General features: G+C 42.3%; 1 protein-coding gene across 1 annotated transcript in view; it reads left to right on the top strand.

Annotated features, from left to right (window-relative positions):
- Positions 1-18,930, top strand: part of grik1a (glutamate receptor, ionotropic, kainate 1a) — a 140,185-nt gene that overhangs the window by 30,560 nt on the left and 90,695 nt on the right. The window contains exons 4-7 of the mRNA XM_071364988.1: positions 1,285-1,447; positions 9,123-9,304; positions 13,433-13,486; positions 14,004-14,177. Of these exons, the coding sequence (XP_071221089.1) occupies positions 1,285-1,447; positions 9,123-9,304; positions 13,433-13,486; positions 14,004-14,177 (573 nt within the window). The remainder of the gene's footprint in view (positions 1-1,284; positions 1,448-9,122; positions 9,305-13,432; positions 13,487-14,003; positions 14,178-18,930) is intronic.

The raw sequence follows: 18,930 nt of genomic DNA on the forward strand, positions 1-18,930 counted from the left end.
TACTTATTATACCGATGTTTTTACAGACGTACTTAGTATACCGATGTTTTTACAGATGTACTTATTATACCGATGTTTTTACAGATGTACTTATTATACTGGTGTTTTTACAGATGTACTTATTATACCGATGTTTTTACAGACGTACTTATTATACTGGTGTTTTTACAGACGTACTTATTATACCGATGTTTTTACATTCATATACTTATTATACTGGTGTTTTTACATATGTACTTATTATACCGATGTTTTTACAGACGTACTTATTATACCGGTGTTTTTACAGACGTACTTATTATACTGGTGTTTTTACAGATGTACTTATTATACCGATGTTTTTACAGATGTACTTATTATACTGGTGTTTTTACAGACGTACTTATTATACCGATGTTTTTACAGACGTACTTATTATACCGATGTTTTTACAGACGTACTTATTATACTGGTGTTTTTACAGACGTACTTATTATACTGGTGTTTTTACAGACGTACTTATTATACTGGTGTTTTTACAGACGTACTTATTATACCGGTGTTTTTACATATGTACTTATTATACCGGTGTTTTTACATTCATATACTTATTATACTGGTGTTTTTACAGACGTACTTATTATACTGGTGTTTTTACATATGTACTTATTATACTGGTGTTTTTACAGACGTACTTATTATACTGGTGTTTTTACAGATGTACTTATTATACCGGTGTTTTTACAGACGTACTTATTATACCGGTGTTTTTACAGATGTACTTATTATACCAGTGTTTTTACATTCATATACTTATTATACTGGTGTTTTTACATATGTACTTATTATACCGATGTTTTTACAGATGTACTTATTATACCGATGTTTTTACATATGTACTTATTATACTGGTGTTTTTACATTCATATACTTATTATACCGGTGTTTTTACAGACGTACTTATTATACTGGTGTTTTTACAGACGTACTTATTATACCGATGTTTTTACATATGTACTTATTATACTGGTGTTTTTACAGACGTACTTATTATACCGATGTTTTTACAGACGTACTTATTATACCGGTGTTTTTACAGATGTACTTATTATACCGATGTTTTTACAGACGTACTTATTATACCGATGTTTTTACAGACGTACTTGTTATACTGATGTTTTTGATTGTTACAGATTATCCCGACCAACATCTATAAGTTGTGTTTACAACATTATGAGGTAGGGGAAGAAATAGAAATGAGAATACAATAAAACATTTTAAATTGTATTGTTCGTCCCGACTAAGGTCCCCCACATCCAGACGCGCTGGAAACACCCGTCAGTGGACAACAGAGACACATTTTACATCAATCTCTACCCAGAATACACTGCAATCTCCAGAGCCATACTGGACATAGTGACCTTCTTCAAGTGGAAGAGCCTAACGGTGGTCTACGAGGATAGCACAGGTAGGAACACACACACACACACGCACAGACACACACACACACACACACACACACGCGCACAGACACACACACGCGTGTACATTGCCATCTCCATACTGGACATAGTGACCTTCTTCAATGGGGGGGGGGGGTTTATACTCCTGTCTATAGTCCTGTCTATAATCCTGTCTATAATCCTGTCTATAGTCCTGTCTATAGTCCTGTCTATAGTCCTGTCTATAATCCTGTCTATAGTCCTGTCTATAGTCCTGTCTTTAATCCTGTCTATAATCCTGTCTATAATCCTGTCTATAGTCCTGTCTATAGTCCTGTCTATAGTCCTGTCTATAGTCCTGTCTATAGTCCTGTCTATAATCCTGTCTATAATCCTGTCTATAATCCTGTCTATAGTCCTGTCTATAGTCCTGTCTATAATCCTGTCTATAACCCTGTCTATAGTCCTGTCTATAGTCCTGTCTATAGTCCTGTCTATAATCCTGTCTATAATCCTGTCTATAATCCTGTCTTCAGTCCTGTCTATAGTCCTGTCTATAGTCCTGTCTATAGTCCTGTCTATAATCCTGTCTTCAGTCCTGTCTTCAGTCCTGTCTATAATCCTGTCTATATTCCTGTCTATAACCATGTCTATATTCCTGTCTATAGTCCTGTCTATATTCCTGTCTATAGTCCTGTCTATAGTCCTGTCTATAGTCCTGTCTATAGTCCTGTCTATAGTCCTGTCTATAATCCTGTCTATAATCCTGTCTTCAGTCCTGTCTATAACCATGTCTATATTCCTGTCTATAGTCCTGTCTATAATCCTGTCTATAGTCCTGTCTATAGTCCTGTCTATAATCCTGTCTATAATCCTGTCTATAGTCCTGTCTATAATCCTGTCTATAATCCTGTCTATAATCCTGTCTATAGTCCTGTCTATAGTCCTGTCTATAATCCTGTCTATAATCCTGTCTATAGTCCTGTCTATAGTCCTGTCTATAATCCTGTCTATAATCCTGTCTATAGTCCTGTCTATAATCCTGTCTATAATCCTGTCTATAATCCTGTCTATAGTCCTGTCTATAATCCTGTCTATAATCCTGTCTATAATCCTGTCTATAGTCCTGTCTATAGTCCTGTCTATAGTCCTGTCTATAGTCCTGTCTATAATCCTGTCTATAATCCTGTCTATAGTCCTGTCTATAGTCCTGTCTATAGTCCTGTCTATAATCCTGTCTATAGTCCTGTCTATAGTCCTGTCTATAGTCCTGTCTATAATCCTGTCTATAATCCTGTCTATAGTCATGTCTATAGTCCTGTCTATAATCCTGTCTATAGTCCTGTCTATAGTCCTGTCTATAATCCTGTCTATAGTCCTGTCTATAATCCTGTCTATAATCCTGTCTATAGTCCTGTCTATAATCCTGTCTATAGTCCTGTCTATAGTCCTGTCTATAATCCTGTCTATAATCCTGTCTATAGTCCTGTCTATAGTCCTGTCTATAATCCTGTCTATAATCCTGTCTATAATCCTGTCTATAGTCCTGTCTATAATCCTGTCTATAATCCTGTCTATAATCCTGTCTATAGTCCTGTCTATAGTCCTGTCTATAGTCCTGTCTATAGTCCTGTCTATATTCCTGTCTATAGTCCTGTCTATATTCCTGTCTATAGTCCTGTCTATAGTCCTGTCTATATTCCTGTCTATAGTCCTGTCTATAGTCCTGTGCATTGTCCTGTGTTTGTGAGAATGAGTAACAATTTGTATATTTTCCCGGACAGCAGATAGATGCATATGTCCAGTTAGATTCATGTTTTCCTATTGACTGAATGATTCTCCATCTGCCCAATGCAATCCCTACACACACACACACACACACACACACACACACACACACACACACACGCTCTTCTGGTAGCAGAAATGTCATGGTGGATGAATGATGTTGTTTATTCTTCTGTATTATTTATTGGGGGGGGGGGGGGGTAAAATCTGTAGGTAGATAACCATGTGTATGTGACAAATAAAATTTGATTTGATTTGATCATGCAATCACAAGTGAAATATACCAAAACACAGCTTAGCTTGTTGTTAATCCACCTATCGTGTCAGATTTTGAAAATATATTTTACAGCGAAAGAAAATCCAAGCTTTTGTGAGTGTAGCTTTCAATGCTACAACAGTTAGCCTTATATTAGCTTGGTCCCGAAAGTCATAAAAGCAATAAAATTAATCGCTTACCTTTGATAATCTTCGGATGTTTCCACTCACGAGACTCCCAGTTACACAACAAATCTTCTTTTTGTTCGATAAATCGATAAATCACAAAAAAAACGCCATTTGGGTTGCGCATTATGTTGAGAAAACAAAAGCCGTGTTCCGTTCGACAAATTCCAAAAAAGTATCCGTAAATTATTAATTCGTAGAAACATGTCAAATGTTTTTTATAATCAATCATCAGGTTGTTTTTAACAAACTTAATCAATAATATTTCAAACGGACCATAACCTATTCTGTAAGAGAGAAACGGAAAATGGTGAGCCCCTCTGTCGCGCGCAGGAAATATTCAGAGGACACTTGACTACTTTTGAAAAATGTCGCTCATTTTTCAAAATAAAAGCCTGAAACTATGTCTAAAGCCTGGTCACAGCCTGAGGAAGCCATTGGAAAAGGAATCTGGTTGATACCCCTTTAAATGGAGGTTAGACGGGCCAGGAAACACAGTTTTTTATTTATTTTAAATATCACTTCCGGGTTACATTTTCTCAGGGTTTCGCTTGCATTGTTAGACAATATTTTGACAGTTTTGGAAACTTTGGAGTGTTTTCTATCCTAATCTGTAAATTATATGCATATTCTACGATCTGGGCCAGAGAAAATGTCTGTTTACGTTGGGTACGTTATTAAAAAAAAAATCTGACCCCTAGCGCTAAGAAGTTAAACAAATCAAAATATATTTTATATTCTTCAAAGTAGCCATCCTTTGCCTTGATGACGGCTTTGCCTTACAACAGGCCTACAACAGGCCTACAAGCCCTCAGTCCAGCTTCTCAGCCTATTGCGGACAGTCTGAGCACTGATGGAGGGATTGTGCGTTCCTGGTGTAACTCGGGCAGTTGTTGTTGCCATCCTGTACCTGTCCCGCAGGTGTGATGTTCGGATGTACCGATCCTGTGCAGGTGTTGTTACACGTGGTCTGCCACTGCGAGGACGATCAGCTGTCCGTCCTGTCTCCCTGTAGCGCTGTCTTAGGCGTCTCACAGTACGGACGTTGCAATTTGTTGCCCTGGCCACATCTGCAGTCCTCATGCCTAAGGCAAATTCACGCAGATGAGCAGGGACCCTGGGCATTTTCTTTTGGTGTTTTTCAGAGTCAGTAGAAAGGCCTCTTTAGTGTCCTAAGTTTTCATAACTGTGACCTTAATTGCCTACCGTCTGTAAGCTGTTAGTGTCTTAACGACCGTTCCACAGGTGCATGTTCATTTAATTGTTTATTGTTCATTGAACAAGCATGGGAAACAGTGTTAAAACCCTTTACAATGAAGATCTGTGAAGTTATTTGGATTTTTACGAATTATCTTTGAAAGACAGGGTCCTGAAAAAGAGCCGTTTCTTTTTTTGCTAATTTTATGTACGTATGTACTTTATAAATTACTATTCATTCAGTGTTTATCCCATTGAGATATGTACTGTATAAATAACTGTTCATTCTGTGGTGCATCGTTTCTATATGAGGGGCTTGTTGTGTGCGTGCGTCAGTAGCAGAGGTCACCCAGCCTCTACCATCTGTTCTCTAAGTGGCGTCCAACAGATTTTCACTTGGTTCTCTAGTCTGAGCCAACATGGGTGCCACGACATTGGTCTGAGTGAGAGACACACACACACACACAGAGAGAGAGATACACACAAAAACCCTACATAATCATGAGAAAGCAAAAAATATAATTACTTGACACATGGGAAAGAATTAACAAAAAAACTGAGCAGACTAGAATGCTATTTGGCCCTAAACAGAGAGTACACAGTGGCAGAATACCTGACCACTGTGACTATGTACAGACTCAGTGAGCATAGCCTTGCTATTGAGAAAGGCCGCCGTTGGCAGACCTGGCTCTCAAGAGAAGACAGGCTATGTGCACACTGCACACAAAATGAGGTGGAAACTGAGCTGCACTTCCTAACCTCCTGCCCAATGTATGACCATATTAGAGACACATATTTCACTCAGATTAGACAGACCCAATTTGAAAACAAATCACATTTTTATAAACTCCCATATCTACCGGGTGAAATACCAAAGTGTGCCGTCACAGCAGCAAGATCTGTGACCTGTTGCCAGAAGAAAAGGGCAACCAGTGAACAACAAACACCATTGTAAATACCACCCATATTTACGTTTATTTATTTTCCCTTTTGTACTTTAACCGTTTGTACATCGTTACAACACTGTATATATACATAATATGATATTTGAAATGTCTTTATTCTTTTGGAACTTCTGTGAGTGTAATGTTTACTGTTAATTTTTATTGTTTATTTCCCTTCTGTTTATTATCTATTTCACTTGCTTCGGCAATGTTAACATATGTTTCCCGTGTCAATAAAGCCATTTTGAATTGAATTGAATTGAGAGAGAGAGAGACAGAGACAAAGTGAGAGACCGAGAGAGAGAACATTCTTCAAGATGAATCTGTGGTCATTGTTCTTATTGCATGTAGGAACGTTTAATTCAGACACAATGTGTGCATCCCCAAATGCCACCCTATCCCCTACATAGTGCACTACTTTAGACCAGGGCCCTATGGCACCCTATTCCCTACATAGTGCAATGCGTTATGGTCCCTATATAGTGCACTATATAGGGAATAGGGTGCCATAGGGCTCTGGTCTAAAGTAGTGCACTATATAGGGAATATGGTGGCATTTGGGATGCAAACACAAACAATTCCTGGGTAAAATATGAATATGGAAACTCAGCTGGGTACAACCATGGAACCTCAGCTGGGTACAACCATGGAAACTCAGCTGGGTACAACCATGGAACCTCAGCTGGGTACAACCATGGAAACTCAGCTGGGTACAACCATGGAAACTCAGCTGGGTACAACCATGGAACCTCAGCTGGGTACAACCATGGAACCTCAACTGGGTACCATGGAACCTCAGCTGGGTACAACCATGGAACCTCAGCTGGGTACCATGGAACCTCAGCTGGGTACAACCATGGAAACTCAGCTGGGTACAACCATGGAAACTCAGCTGGGTACAACCATGGAACCTCAGCTGGGTACAACCATGGAAACTCAGCTGGGTACAAACATGGAACCTCAACTGGGTACCATGGAACCTCAGCTGGGTACAACCATGGAACCTCAGCTGGGTACCATGGAAACTCAGCTGGGTACAACCATGGAAACTCAGCTGGGTACAACCATGGAACCTCAGCTGGGTACAACCATGGAAACTCAGCTGGGTACAACCATGGAAACTCAGCTGGGTACAACCATGGAACCTCAGCTGGGTACAACCATGGAACCTCAGCTGGGTACCATGGAACCTCAGCTGGGTACAACCATGGAAACTCAGCTGGGTACAACCATGGAAACTCAGCTGGGTACAACCATGGAACCTCAGCTGGGTGCAACCATGGAACCTCAGCTGGGTGCAACCATGGAAACTCAGCTGGGTACAACCATGGAACCTCAGCTGGGTGCAACCATGGAACCTCAGCTGGGTACAACCATGGAACCTCAGCTGGGTACAACCATGGAACCTCAGCTGGGTACAACCATGGAACCTCAGCTGGGTACAACCATGGAACCTCAGCTGGGTGCAACCATGGAAACTCAGCTGGGTGCAACCATGGAACCTCAGCTGGGTACAACCATGGAACCTCAGCTGGGTACAACCATGGAACCTCAGCTGAGTGCAACCATGGAAACTCAGCTGGGTGCAACCATGGAACCTCAGCTGGGTACAACCATGGAAACTCAGCTGGGTACAACCATGGAAACTCAGCTGGGTACAACCATGGAAACTCAGCTGGGTACAACCATGGAAACTCAGCTGGGTACAACCATGGAACCTCAGCTGGGTACAACCATGGAACCTCAGCTGGGTACAACCATGGAACCTCAGCTGGGTGCAACCATGGAACCTCAGCTGGGTGCAACCATGGAACCTCAGCTGGGTGCAACCATGGAACCTCAACTGGGTGCAACCATGGAACCTCAGCTGGGTACAACCATGGAAACTCAACTGGGTGCAACCATGGAAACTCAGCTGGGTGCAACCATGGAAACTCAGCTGGGTGCAACCATGGAAACTCAGCTGGGTGCAACCATGGAACCTCAGCTGGGTACAACCATGGAACCTCAGCTGGGTACAACCATGGAACCTCAGCTGGGTACAACCATGGAACCTCAGCTGGGTATAACCATGGAAACTCAGCTGGGTACAACCATGGAAACTCAGCTGGGTGCAACCATGGAACCTCAACTGGGTGCAACCATGGAACCTCAACTGGGTGCAACCATGGAAACTCAGCTGGGTGCAACCATGGAACCTCAGCTGGGTACAACCATGGAACCTCAGCTGGGTACAACCATGGAACCTCAGCTGGGTACAACCATGGAACCTCAGCTGGGTATAACCATGGAAACTCAGCTGGGTACAACCATGGAAACTCAGCTGGGTGCAACCATGGAACCTCAACTGGGTGCAACCATGGAACCTCAACTGGGTGCAACCATGGAACCTCAGCTGGGTGCAACCATGGAACCTCAGCTGGGTACAACCATGGAACCTCAGCTGGATACAACCATGGAAACTCAGCTGGGTACAACCATGGAACCTCAGCTGGGTACAACCATGGAATCTCAGCTGGGTACAACCATGGAACCTCAGCTGGGTACAACCATGGAACCTCAGCTGGGTATAACCATGGAAACTCAGCTGGGTACAACCATGGAAACTCAGCTGGGTGCAACCATGGAACCTCAGCTGGTTACAACCATGGAACCTCAGCTGGGTACAACCATGGAACCTCAGCTGAGTGCAACCATGGAACCTCAGCTGGGTACAACCATGGAACCTCAACTGGGTACAACCATGGAAACTCAGCTGGGTACAACCATGGAACCTCAGCTGGGTACAACCATGGAACCTCAGCTGAGTGCAACCATGGAACCTCAGCTGAGTGCAACCATGGAACCTCAGCTGGGTGCAACCATGGAAACTCAGCTCGGTACAACCATGGAACCTCAGCTGGGTACAACCATGGAACCTCAGCTGGGTACAACCATGGAACCTCAGCTGGGTACAACCATGGAACCTCAGCTGGGTACAACCATGGAACCTCAGCTGGGTACAACCATGGAACCTCAGCTGGGTACAACCATGGAACCTCAGCTGGGTACAACCATGGAAACTCAGCTGGGTACAACCATGGAACCTCAGCTGGGTACAACCATGGAACCTCAGCTGAGTGCAACCATGGAACCTCAGTTGTGTACAACCATGGAACCTCAGCTGGGTACAACCATGGAACCTCAGCTGAGTGCAACCATGGAACCTCAGCTGAGTGCAACCATGGAACCTCAGTTGGGTACAACCTCAGGCAGGGATACTGTTTAGAGTTCTCCAGTATAGAACTACTAGGTCTAACCATACTATATTGTATGATATGTTGTGTTCCAGGTCTGATGCGAATGCAGGAGTTGATCAAGGCTCCGTCTAAGTTGAACCTGAAGATCAGGATCCGGCAGCTTCCACCTGGAGAGATTGACGCCAGACCTCTTCTGAAGGAGATGAAGAAAGACAAAGAGTTCTACATCTTGTTTGACTGCTCCTACCGGACCTCCGCAGAGATACTCAAACAGGTACCACCTTAACCCTAACCCTGACCCTAACCCTCCGCAGAGATACTCAAACAGGTACCACCTTAACCCTGACCCTGACCCTAACCCTCCGCAGAGATACTCAAACAGGTACCACCTTAACCCTGACCCTGACCCTAACCCTGACCCTAACCCTCCGCAGAGATACTCAAACAGGTACCACCTTAACCCTGACCGTAACTCTAGCAACCCTGACCCTAACTCTAACCCTGACCGTAACTCTGACCGTAACTCTAACCCTGACCGTAACTCTGACCCTGACCCTAACTCTAACACTAAACCTAACCCTACCACTCTGGCACCGAGATACTCAGCTAGCACAGGACCATAGCTTTTGTGGAAATAGCTAACGCGGCTTTGTGGGGTGATAGCTAACGCGGCTTTGTGGAGTGATAGCTAATGCGGCTTTGTGGAAATAGCTAACGCGGCTTTGCGGAGTGATAGCTAGCACAGCTTTGTGGAGTGATAGCTAACGCGGCTTTGCGGAGTGATAGCTAACGCGGCTTTGCGGAGTGACAGCTAACGCGGCTTTGTGGAGTGACAGCTAACGCGGCTTTGCGGAGTGACAGCTAACGCGGCTTTGCGGAGTGACAGCTAACGCGGCTTTGCGGAGTGACCGCTAACGCGGCTTTGCGGAGTGATCGCTAACGCGGCTTTGCGGAGTGATAGCTAACGCGGCTTTGCGGAGTGACAGCTAACGTGGCTTTGCGGAGTGATAGCTAACGCGGCTTTGCGGAGTGATAGCTAACGCGGCTTTGCGGAGTGGTAGCTAACGCGGCTTTGCGGAGTGATTGCTAACGCGGCTTTGCGGAGTGATAGCTAACGCGGCTTTGCGGAGTGACAGCTAACGCGGCTTTGTGGAGTGACAGCTAACGCGGCTTTGCGAAGTGATTTTAACAAAGCAAATTTGAGGAAAACGCTACCGAAGTTCTACTAACACATTGACTGTAGGACTCCAATTTCCGGGATGCCTACAAGGCCCTCCCCCGCCCTCCCTTCGGCAAATCAGATCATGACTCCGTTTTGCTCATCCCTTCCTATAGGCAGAAACTCAAACAAGAAGCACCCAAGGTAAGGACTGTTCAACGCTGATCTGACCAAACAGAATCCATGCTTCAAAATTGTTTTGATCACGCGGACTGGGATATGTTCCGGGTAGCCTCTGAGAATAACATTGACCTATACACTGACACGGTTACTGAGTTCATCAGGAAGTGTATAGCAGATGTTGTTCCTACTGTGACAATTAAAACCTACCCAAATCAGAAACCGTGGATAGTTGGCAGCATTCGCACAAAACTGAAAGCGCGAACCACTGCATTTAACCATGACAAGGTGACTGGGAATAAGGCAATCAAACAGGCAAAACTTCAGTACAGTACAGAGACAAAGTGGAGTCGCAATTTAACAGCTCAGACACGATACATATGTGGCAGGGTCTACAGACAATCAGGGATTACAAAGGGGAAACCAGCCACGTCGCGGACACTGACGTCTTGCTCCCGGACAAGCTAAACACCTTCTTCACCCGCTTTGAGGATGACGTGGCCTGCACCGACGTGGCCTGCTCGCTCGTTCTCCATGGCCGACGTGAGTAAGACATTTAAACGTGTTAACCCTCGCAGGGCTGCTGGCCCAGGCGGCATCCCTAGCCGCATCCTCAGAGCATGCGCAGACCAGCTGGCTGGAGTGTTTACGGACATATTCAATCACTCCCTATCCCAGTCTGCTGTCTCCTCTTGCTTCACCATTGTTCCTGTACCCAAGAATGCAAAGGTAACTGAACTAAATGACAATCGCCCCGTAGTACTCACTTCTGTCATCATGAAGTGATATGAGAGACTAGTTAGGGATCATATCACCTCCACCTTACCTGACACCCTAGACCCACTTCAATTTGCATACCGCTCCAATAGATCCACAGACGATGCAATCACCATCACACTGCACACTGCCCTATCCCATCTGGACAAGAGGAATACCTATGTAAGAATGATGTTCATTGACTATAGCTCAGCCTTCAACACCATAGTAACCTCAAGCTCATCATTAAACTTGGGGCCCTGGGTCTGAACCCCGCCCTGTGCAACTGGGCCTGGACTTCCTGACGGGCCGCCCCCAGGTGGTGAAGGTAGGAAACAACACCTCCTGTACTCCCTGTTCACCCACGACTGCGTGGTCACGCACGCCTCCAACTCAATCATGAAGTTTGCAGATGACACAACCATAGTAGGCCTGATTACCAACAACGACGAAACAGCCTACAGGGTGGAGGTGAGGGCCCTAGCGGAGTGGTGCCAGGAATATAACCTCTCCCTCAACATCAACAAAACGAAGGAGCTGATCATGGACTTCAGGAAACAGCAGAGAGAGCACGCCCCCATCCACATTGACGGGACCGCAGTGGAGAAGGTGAAAAGCTTCAAGTTACTCAGTGTACACATCACTGACAAACTGAAATGGTCCACCCACACAGACAGTGTGGTGAAGAAGGCGCAACAACGTCTCTTCAACCTCAGGAGGCTGAAGAAATTTGACTTGGCCCCTAAGACCCTCACAAACTTTTACAGATGCACAATTGAGAGCCTCCTGTCGGGCTGTATCACCGTCTGGTACGGCAACTGCACTGCCCGCAACTGCAGGGCTCTCCAGAGGGGGTGCGGTCTCCCTAACGCGTCACCGGGGGCACTGCCTGCCTTCCAGGACACCTACAGCACCCAATGTCACAGGAAGGCCAAAAAGATCATCAAGGACAACAACCACCCGAGCCACTGCCTGTTCACCCCGCTACCATCTAGAAGGCGAGGTCAGTACAGGTGCATCAAAGCTGAGACCGAGAGACTGAAAAACAGCTTCTATCTCAAGGCCATCAGACTGTTAAAACAGCCATCACTAGCTGACTACCACCATGTTACTCAATCCTGCACCTTAGAGGCTGCTGCCCCATATACATAGACATGGAATCACTGGTCACTTTAATAATGGAACACTGGTCACTTTAATAATGGAACACTGGTCACTTTAATAATGGAACACTGGTCACTTTAATAATGGAACACTGGCCACTTTAATAATGGAACACTGGTCACTTTAATAATGGAACACTGGTCACTTTAATAATGGAACACTGGTCACTTTAATAATGGAACACTGGTCACTTTAATAATGGAACACTGGTCACTTTAATAATGGAACACTGGTCACTTTAATAATGGAACACTGGTCACTTTAATAATGTTTACATACTGCATTACTCATCTCATATGTTTATCCTGTATTTTATTCTACTGTATCTTAGTCAATGCCACTCCGACATTTCTTGTTCTAATATTTATATATTCTTAATTCCATTCTTTTACTTTAGATTTGCATCTATTGTTGTGAATTGTTAGATATTACTGCAATGTTGGAGCTAGGAACACAAGCATTTCACTACACCCGCAATAACATCTGCTAAATATATGTATGTGACCAATCAATTTTATTTGATACAGTTCAGTACATTATACCATACACTACACGTTACAGGGGGAGTAGAATAAACTGAAGTTATTGAGAACTGTCCGGTGGGAGTCTATTGAGAATTGTCTAGTGGGAGTCTATTGAGAACTGTCCAGTGGGAGTCTATTGAGAACTGTCCGGTGGGAGTCTATTGAGAACTGTCCGGTGGGAGTCTATTGAGAACTGTCTAGTGGGAGTCTATTGAGAACTGTCTAGTGGGAGTCTATTGAGAACTGTCTAGTGGGAGTCTATTGAGAACTGTCCAGTGGGAGTCTATTGAGAACTGTCCGGTGGGAGTCTATTGAGAACTGTCCGGTGGGAGTCTATTGAGAACTGTCCGGTGGGAGTCTATTGAGAACTGTCCGGTGGGAGTCTATTGAGAACTGTCCAGTGGGAGTCTATTGAGAACTGTCCAGTGAGGGTCTATTGAGAACTGTCCGGTGGGAGTCTATTGAGAACTGTCCGGTGGGAGTCTATTGAGAACTGTCCGGTGGGAGTCTATTGAGAACTGTCCGGTGGGAGTCTATTGAGAACTGTCCGGTGGGAGTCTATTGAGAACTGTCCGGTGGGAGTCTATTGAGAACTGTCCGGTTCTTCTGTCCTTCACAGCTCTCGTCGATGGGAATGATGACAGAGTACCATCATTTCTTCTTCACTACATTGGTGAGCTCTGAATTCCTGAATCACTCGTCAAACTTTCTATCAACTTTCAAAGCAGCACAACATCTCCAGCTAAAGTACATGATATTCCATTTGTATGCACGCATGATTAAGTTTGCTAAATGTTACGTATTATTATTATTATTATTATTATGAAGCTCTGAATGTGCACTTTTATAACATATAGGTGTTCAGACACATCGTCTTCCATGTCATTACAGGTCATTTCTTTATTCTTAATCTCCCTTTCCCTTCCCCTCTCTCTCCCCTGCTCTCCCTCTCTCTCCCTATCTGTCCCTCTCTGTCTCTCCTCTGCCCGTCCCTCTCCGTCTCTCCTCTGCCCGTCCCTCTCCGTCTCTCCTCTGCCCGTCCCTCTCCGTCTCTCCTCTGCCCGTCCCTCTCCGTCTCTCCTCTGCCCGTCCCTCTCCGTCTCTCCCCCACCCGTCCCTCTCCGTCTCTCCCCCACCCGTCCCTCTCCGTCTCTCCCCCACCCGTCCCTCGCACACCCGTCCCTCTCTAGGATCTGTTTGCATTAGACCTGGAGCCATACCGCTACAGTGGGGTGAATATGACAGGTTTCAGGCTGTTGAATATAGATGACCCGTCTGTAGCCTCCACCATGGAGAAGTGGTCTCTGGAGAGGCTTCAGGCTCCACCTAAACATGAGAGCGGATTAATGGATGGAGTTATGACGGTTAGAACACACACACACACACACACACACACACACACACACACACACACACACACACACACACACACACACACACACACACACACACACACACACACACACACACACACACACACACACACACACACACTAATGAACGTATGTAGGCATGCACGTACGAACTCACACATGCAAACACACGCACACACACAAACATGCACACACACACACACACACGTTTGGATTTTGAAAAATGTGATTAAATCTGTGATTTAATGTAACATATGCCAAAGCCCCTAACTAACCGAAAATATTAATGTAATGTAACTATCCTAAATAATTCATGTTACTAACCCTAACTAACCTAAATCATTTATGTAATGTTTTAACCCTAACTAACCTAAATAATGAATGTAACTAACCCTAACTAACCTAAATAATGAATGTAACTAACCCTAACTAACCTAAATAATGAATGTAACTAACCCTAACTAACCTAAATAATTAATGTCATGTTTTAACCCTAACTAACCTAAATCATTTATGTAATGTTTTAACCCTAACTAACGTAAATAATGAATGTAACTAACCCTAACTAACCTAAATAATTAATGTAACTAACCCTAACTAACCTAAATAATTAATGTCATGTTTTAACCCTAACTAACCTAAATAATTAATGTAACTAACCCTAACTAACCTAAATAATGAATGTAACTAACCCTAACTAACCTAAATAGTGAATGTAATGTTTTAACCCTAACTAACCTAAATAATTAATGTCATGTTTTAACCCTAACTAACCTAAATAATGAATGTAATGTAACCTTAACTAACCTAAATAATGAATGTAACTATCCCTAACTAACCTAAATAATGAATGTAACTAACCCTAACTAACCTAAATAATGAATGTAACTAACCCTAACTAACCTAAATAATGTAATGTTTTAACCCTAACTAACCTAAATAATGAATGTAACTAACCCTAACTAACCTAAATAATGTAATGTTTTAACCCTAACTAACCTAAATAATGAATTTAACTAACCCCAAATAACCTAAATAATGTAATGTTTTAACCCTAACTAACCTAAATAATGTCATGTTTTAACCTCTCTCCTCCTTAACTAACCTAAATAATGTAATGTTTTAACCTCTCTCCTCCCTAACTAACCTAAATAATGTAATGTTTAAACCTCTCTCCTCCCTAACTAACCTAAATAATGTCATGTTTTAACCCTAACTAACCTAAATAATTAATGTAACTAACCCTAACTAACCTAAATAATGAATGTAACTAACCCTAACTAACCTAAATAGTGAATGTAATGTTTTAACCCTAACTAACCTAAATAATTAATGTCATGTTTTAACCCTAACTAACCTAAATAATGAATGTAATGTAACCTTAACTAACCTAAATAATGAATGTAACTATCCCTAACTAACCTAAATAATGAATGTAACTAACCCTAACTAACCTAAATAATGAATGTAACTAACCCTAACTAACCTAAATAATGTAATGTTTTAACCCTAACTAACCTAAATAATGAATGTAACTAACCCTAACTAACCTAAATAATGTAATGTTTTAACCCTAACTAACCTAAATAATGAATTTAACTAACCCCAAATAACCTAAATAATGTAATGTTTTAACCCTAACTAACCTAAATAATGTCATGTTTTAACCTCTCTCCTCCTTAACTAACCTAAATAATGTAATGTTTTAACCTCTCTCCTCCCTAACTAACCTAAATAATGTAATGTTTAAACCTCTCTCCTCCCTAACTAACCTAAATAATGTCATGTTTTAACCCTAACTAACCTAAATAATTAATGTAACTAACCCTAACTAACCTAAATAATGAATGTAACTAACCCTAACTAACCTAAATAGTGAATGTAATGTTTTAACCCTAACTAACCTAAATAATTAATGTCATGTTTTAACCCTAACTAACCTAAATAATGAATGTAATGTAACCTTAACTAACCTAAATAATGAATGTAACTATCCCTAACTAACCTAAATAATGAATGTAACTAACCCTAACTAACCTAAATAATGAATGTAACTAACCCTAACTAACCTAAATAATGTAATGTTTTAACCCTAACTAACCTAAATAATGAATGTAACTAACCCTAACTAACCTAAATAATGTAATGTTTTAACCCTAACTAACCTAAATAATGAATTTAACTAACCCCAAATAACCTAAATAATGTAATGTTTTAACCCTAACTAACCTAAATAATGTCATGTTTTAACCTCTCTCCTCCTTAACTAACCTAAATAATGTAATGTTTTAACCTCTCTCCTCCCTAACTAACCTAAATAATGAATGTTTTAACCTCTCTCCTCCCTAACTAACCTAAATAATGTCATGTTTTAACCTCTCTCCTCCATAACTAACCTAAATAATGTAATGTTTAAACCTCTCTCCTCCCTAACTAACCTAAATAATGTAATGTTTTAACCCTAACTAACCTAAATAATGTAATGTTTAAACCTCTCTCCGCCCTAACTAACCTAAATACTGTAATGTTTAAACCTCTCTCCTCCCTAACTAACCTAAATAATGTCATGTTTTAACCTCTCTCCTCCCTAACTAACCTAAATAATGTAATGTTTTAACCCTAACTAACCTAAATAATGTAATGTTTAAACCTCTCTCCTCCCTAACTAACCTAAATAATGTAATGTTTAAACCTCTCTCCTCCCTAACTAACCTAAATAATGTAATGTTTAAACCTCTCTCCTCCCTAACTAACCTAAATAATGTAATGTTTTAACCCTAACTAACCTAAATAATGTAATGTTTAAACCTCTCTCCTCCCTAACTAACCTAAATAATGTAATGTTTAAACCTCTCTCCTCTCTAACTAACCTAAATAATGTAATGTTTAAACCTCTCTCCTCCCTAACTAACCTAAATAATGTAATGTTTAAACCTCTCTCCTCTCTAACTAACCTAAATAATGTAATGTTTAAACCTCTCTCCTCCCTAACTAACCTAAATAATGTAATGTTTAAACCTCTCTCCTCCCTAACTAACCTAAATAATGTAATGTTTAAACCTCTCTCCTCCCTAACTAACCTAAATAATGTCATGTTTTAACCTCTCTCCTCCCTAACTAACCTAAATAATGTCATGTTTTAACCTCTCTCCTCCCTAACTAACCTAAATAATGTAATGTTTAAACCTCTCTCCTCCCTAACTAACCTAAATAATGTCATGTTTTAACCTCTCTCCTCCCTAACTAACCTAAATAATGTAATGTTTTAACCCTAACTAACCTAAATAATGTAATGTTTAAACCTCTCTCCTCCCTAACTAACCTAAATAATGTAATGTTTAAACCTCTCTCCTCTCTAACTAACCTAAATAATGTAATGTTTAAACCACTCTCCTCCCTAACTAACCTAAATAATGTAATGTTTAAACCTCTCTCCTCCCTAACTAACCTAAATAATGAATGTTTTAACCTCTCTCCTCCCTAACTAACCTAAATAATGAATGTTTTAACCTCTCTCCTCCCTAACTAACCTAAATAATGAATGTTTTAACCTCTCTCCTCCCTAACTAACCTAAATAATGTCATGTTTTAACCTCTCTCCTCCCTAACTAACCTAAATAATGTCATGTTTTAACCTCTCTCCTCCATGTGTTCCTGGTTCCAGACGGAGGTAATGTTTTAACCTCTCCCCTCCATGTGTTCCTGGTTCCAGACGGAGGTAATGTTTTAACCTCTCTCCTCCATGTGTTCCTGGTTCCAGACGGAGGTAATGTTTTAACCTCTCCCCTCCATGTGTTCCTGGTTCCAGACGGAGATAATGTTTTAACCTCTCTCCTCCATGTGTTCCTGGTTCCAGCTAACCTAATGTAATGTTTTAACCTCTCTCCTCCATGTGTTCCTGGTTCCAGACGGAGGTCATGTTTTAACCTCTCCCCTCCATGTGTTCCTGGTTCCAGACGGAGGTCATGTTTTAACCTCTCCCCTCCATGTGTTCCTGGTTCCAGACGGAGGTCATGTTTTAACCTCTCCCCTTCATGTGTTCCTGGTTCCAGACGGAGGTCATGTTTTAACCTCTCTCCTCCATGTGTTCCTGGTTCCAGACGGAGGTCATGTTTTAACCTCTCTCCTCCATGTGTTCCTGGTTCCAGACGGAGGTAATGTTTTAACCTCTCCCCTTCATGTGTTCCTGGTTCCAGACGGAGTGAATGTTTTAACCTCTCCCCTCCATGTGTTCCTGGTTCCAGACGGAGGTCATGTTTTAACCTCTCCCCTCCATGTGTTCCTGGTTCCAGACGGAGGTCATGTTTTAACCTCTCCCCTCCATGTGTTCCTGGTTCCAGACGGAGGTAATGTTTTAACCTCTCCCCTCCATGTGTTCCTGGTTCCAGACGGAGAAATGTTTTAACCTCTCCCCTCCATGTGTTCCTGGTTCCAGACGGAGGTAATGTTTTAACCTCTCCTCTCCATGTGTTCCTGGTTCCAGACGGAGGTAATGTTTTAACCTCTCTCCTTCATGTGTTCCTGGTTCCAGACGGAGGTAATGTTTTAACCTCTCCCCTTCATGTGTTCCTGGTTCCAGACGGAGGTAATGTTTTAACCTCTCCCCTCCATGTGTTCCTGGTTCCAGACGGAGGTAATGTTTTAACCTCTCCCCTTCATGTGTTCCTGGTTCCAGACGGAGGTAATGTTTTAACCTCTCCCCTCCATGTGTTCCTGGTTCCAGACGGAGGTAATGTTTTAACCT

This window comes from Salvelinus alpinus, chromosome 24 (genome assembly GCF_045679555.1).
Source record: "Salvelinus alpinus chromosome 24, SLU_Salpinus.1, whole genome shotgun sequence".
In the NCBI taxonomy this organism is placed as follows: Eukaryota; Metazoa; Chordata; class Actinopteri; order Salmoniformes; family Salmonidae; genus Salvelinus; species Salvelinus alpinus.